This window comes from Cariama cristata, unplaced genomic scaffold (genome assembly GCF_000690535.1).
Source record: "Cariama cristata isolate BGI_N322 unplaced genomic scaffold, ASM69053v1 scaffold33276, whole genome shotgun sequence".
Taxonomy (NCBI): domain Eukaryota; kingdom Metazoa; phylum Chordata; class Aves; order Cariamiformes; family Cariamidae; genus Cariama; species Cariama cristata.
The window spans coordinates 12,516-12,881 of NW_009624382.1; the positions used below are offsets into that span (position 1 = coordinate 12,516).

At 55.5% G+C, this 366-nt stretch overlaps 1 protein-coding gene across 1 annotated transcript in view; it reads left to right on the forward strand.

Annotated features, from left to right (window-relative positions):
- SHANK3 (SH3 and multiple ankyrin repeat domains 3) overlaps positions 1–366 on the forward strand; it is a gene marked incomplete at its 5' end in the record, with an annotated part of 12,988 nt that overhangs the window by 12,392 nt on the left and 230 nt on the right. The window contains 1 exon segment of the mRNA XM_009703163.1: positions 6–366. Within this exon segment, the coding sequence (XP_009701465.1) occupies positions 6–366 (361 nt within the window).

Here is a 366-nt window from a genome sequence, read left to right on the forward strand (position 1 = left end):
AGTAGCACCGTCTACCACTGGCGGAACACCCTCAGGGAAGCCCTCTGATGCCCCCGTAGCCCCAGAGTCTGCTGCAGACTCGGGAGTGGAAGAGGTGGACACCAGAAGTTCAAGTGACCATCACCTGGAGACCACAAGCACCATCTCTACGGTCTCCAGCATGTCTACGTTGTCCTCAGAAAGCGGGGAGCCTACTGACACATACACTTCCTTTGCGGATGGACAAACTTTTATACTCGAGAAGCCACCAGTGCCTCCAAAGCCAAAACTCAAGTCCCAGCTCAGCAAGGGGCCAGTTACTTTCAGGGACCCACTTTTGAAGCAGTCTTCGGACAGCGAGCTCATCTCCCAGCAACATGCGGCCAC